A 2,271-nucleotide genomic window follows, 5' to 3' on the forward strand; every position below is an offset into this window, starting at 1 on the left:
ATTAAGTGTGCACAGGTATTCTCCTGCCTATCTGTTAATAAAATTCCTAATGTCTACAACCTTAGCAAAGACTTCCCATTGGAGGCAATTGGAGTAATCTTCCAGAACTCTCTCATAGTCTTTATTTCCAATGCACACACACACACACACACACACACACACACACACAACAGGCTAAAGAATTCAAAACTAAATAAAGTCCAATAATTTATTACATGGTAGAATGGAAAGCTCAATTATTCAAGGTAGCATTAATAAAAATTGTTTTCTTTTCAGGTAATTTAATTAACCATCACATGAAACACATGGAAAATCGGAACAATGTAACAGAGTTTGTTCTACTGGGGTTCACAGAGAATCCAAAGATGCAGAAAATCATATTTGCTGTGATTTTTGTCATTTACATCGCCACTGTGATAGGAAATGTCCTCATCATGGTCACCATTACCACCAGCTTATCATTGAGGTCTCCCATGTACTTTTTCCTGGCCTATCTCTCCTTTATTGATGCCTGCTTTCCCTCTGTCAGTATCCCCAAACAGATCATAGACTCACTCCGTGAAAAGAAGACCATCCTCTTCAATGAATGCATGACCCAAACATTTGGGGAACATTTTTTTGGAGGTGCTGAGAGCGTCCTGCTCATTGTGATGGCCTATGACCGCTACGTAGCCATCTGCAAGCCCTTGCACTACACAATTATAATGAATCGGCATGTTTGTGTCCTGCTAGTGGGAGTGGTGTGGGTGGGAGGATTTCTTCATGCAACCATACAGATCCTCTTCATCTTCCGATTACCCTTCTGTGGCCCTAACATCATAGATCACTTTATGTGTGATCTGAATCCTTTGCTTAATCTTGCCTGCACTGATACACACACTCTAGGGCTCTTTGTTGCTGCCAACAGTGGATTCATCTGCCTGTTAAACTTCCTCCTCTTGGTAGTCTCCTATGTGGTCATCCTGCATTCCCTAAGGACCTACAACTTGGAGGCAAGGCGCAAAGCCCTCTCCACCTGTGCCTCCCACATCACAGTGGTCATCTTATTCTTTGTGCCCTGTATATTTGTGTACATGAGACCCTCAGCTACTTTATTGATTGATAAAGCAGTTGCTGTATCCTACAATATCATAACTCCCATATTAAATCCCTTAATCTATACCTTGAGAAATGCCCAGATGAAAAATGCTATTGGGAAGTTATGTCATAGGAAAGCTATTTCATGTGAGAAATAAATGTGCCTGGAGACCAACATTGATTCGACTGAGGCAAGAGCCAAAAGGACATTGTAGATTATCTCAGTAAGGTACACTTGTGGAATAAAGAAGAAAATTATCAGCTGTGAATCATAGATTCTGCATTGAGTAGAGCAGAAATAGGTACAGGAAAAGAGAGAAAAATATAACCCAAGACCACTCTTTCCATATTTAGAAAATGCTATCAAATTAGACTTTAGATTTATTGCCTTCAACCATGTATATGGATTCACAGGCTATCCTTCTAATAATATATTTAAGAAATAACAATATATTGTAATTGAGAAGTAATTTCTGAAGAAATCCAAGTAGGTAAGTAGTGCTATCATCAGCATTTTACAGGTGATGAAAATGACAGAAAGGGGAAGGTATTATAACAAATCTATTGGAAAGCCATTAACCAGAATTGACTGATTTCCCAGATCATGTGCTTAACTACTGTTAACTATCAGACAAAATGATAGAAAGGTCAGATAATTATACTGTTACCATTAATTGATGCATGGACTGTGATGGACACAAAACATATAATGGTTTAATCTAATACTTTTTCATTAATAACTGTGCTTGTTTTTATATATCACAATTGATTGTCTCATGTTGCCTGTAACATTATAGTATGTAACTACTTTAGGGCTGTAAAACCTTTGACTATTTAACCTCTGAGGGGTAGGTAATGAAGACTATACCATATTTCCAAACTTCCTGGTAAGCTTCAGAATCCTTTTGTATTGCTCATATCAGCCGTCTTATGCTGATAACCCATCTGAAATAGTAGTGATTCGAATAAAAAATATTTTGAGGTTAAACAGGAATCTATACTTATTAAATATACAGCCTTCCCTTTAATGTACTTGCTTGTTATGTAATACTACCTTCCACAAGGTAGAAAAATGTCTGGTGCCCAATAAATATTGAATGAATAAATGAAAGTATAAAAGAAAGTGAATAAATTCAATAAATTAAGAGCAAAAAAGTGGTACTGGAGCCAGAGAAATTCTTTTTTACTTTTATC

At 37.0% G+C, this 2,271-nt stretch overlaps 1 protein-coding gene across 1 annotated transcript; it reads left to right on the plus strand.

The window, feature by feature from the left end:
• The first annotated feature begins 296 nt into the window (after window positions 1-296).
• Window positions 297-1,235, plus strand: LOC103565637 (olfactory receptor 4C46-like). Its single transcript, XM_070606789.1, has one exon. The coding sequence runs from the start codon at window positions 297-299 to the stop codon at window positions 1,233-1,235; it is 939 nt and encodes a 312-aa protein (XP_070462890.1).
• The last annotated feature ends 1,036 nt before the right edge of the window (window positions 1,236-2,271 follow it).

The sequence above is a fragment of the Equus przewalskii genome, unplaced genomic scaffold (genome assembly GCF_037783145.1).
Source record: "Equus przewalskii isolate Varuska unplaced genomic scaffold, EquPr2 contig_452, whole genome shotgun sequence".
In the NCBI taxonomy this organism is placed as follows: Eukaryota; Metazoa; Chordata; class Mammalia; order Perissodactyla; family Equidae; genus Equus; species Equus przewalskii.

Coding starts and splice junctions, on each gene's coding strand:
- LOC103565637 (XM_070606789.1), top strand. CDS start 297: ATGAAACACATGGAAAATCGGAACAATGTAACAGAGTTTGTTCTACTG.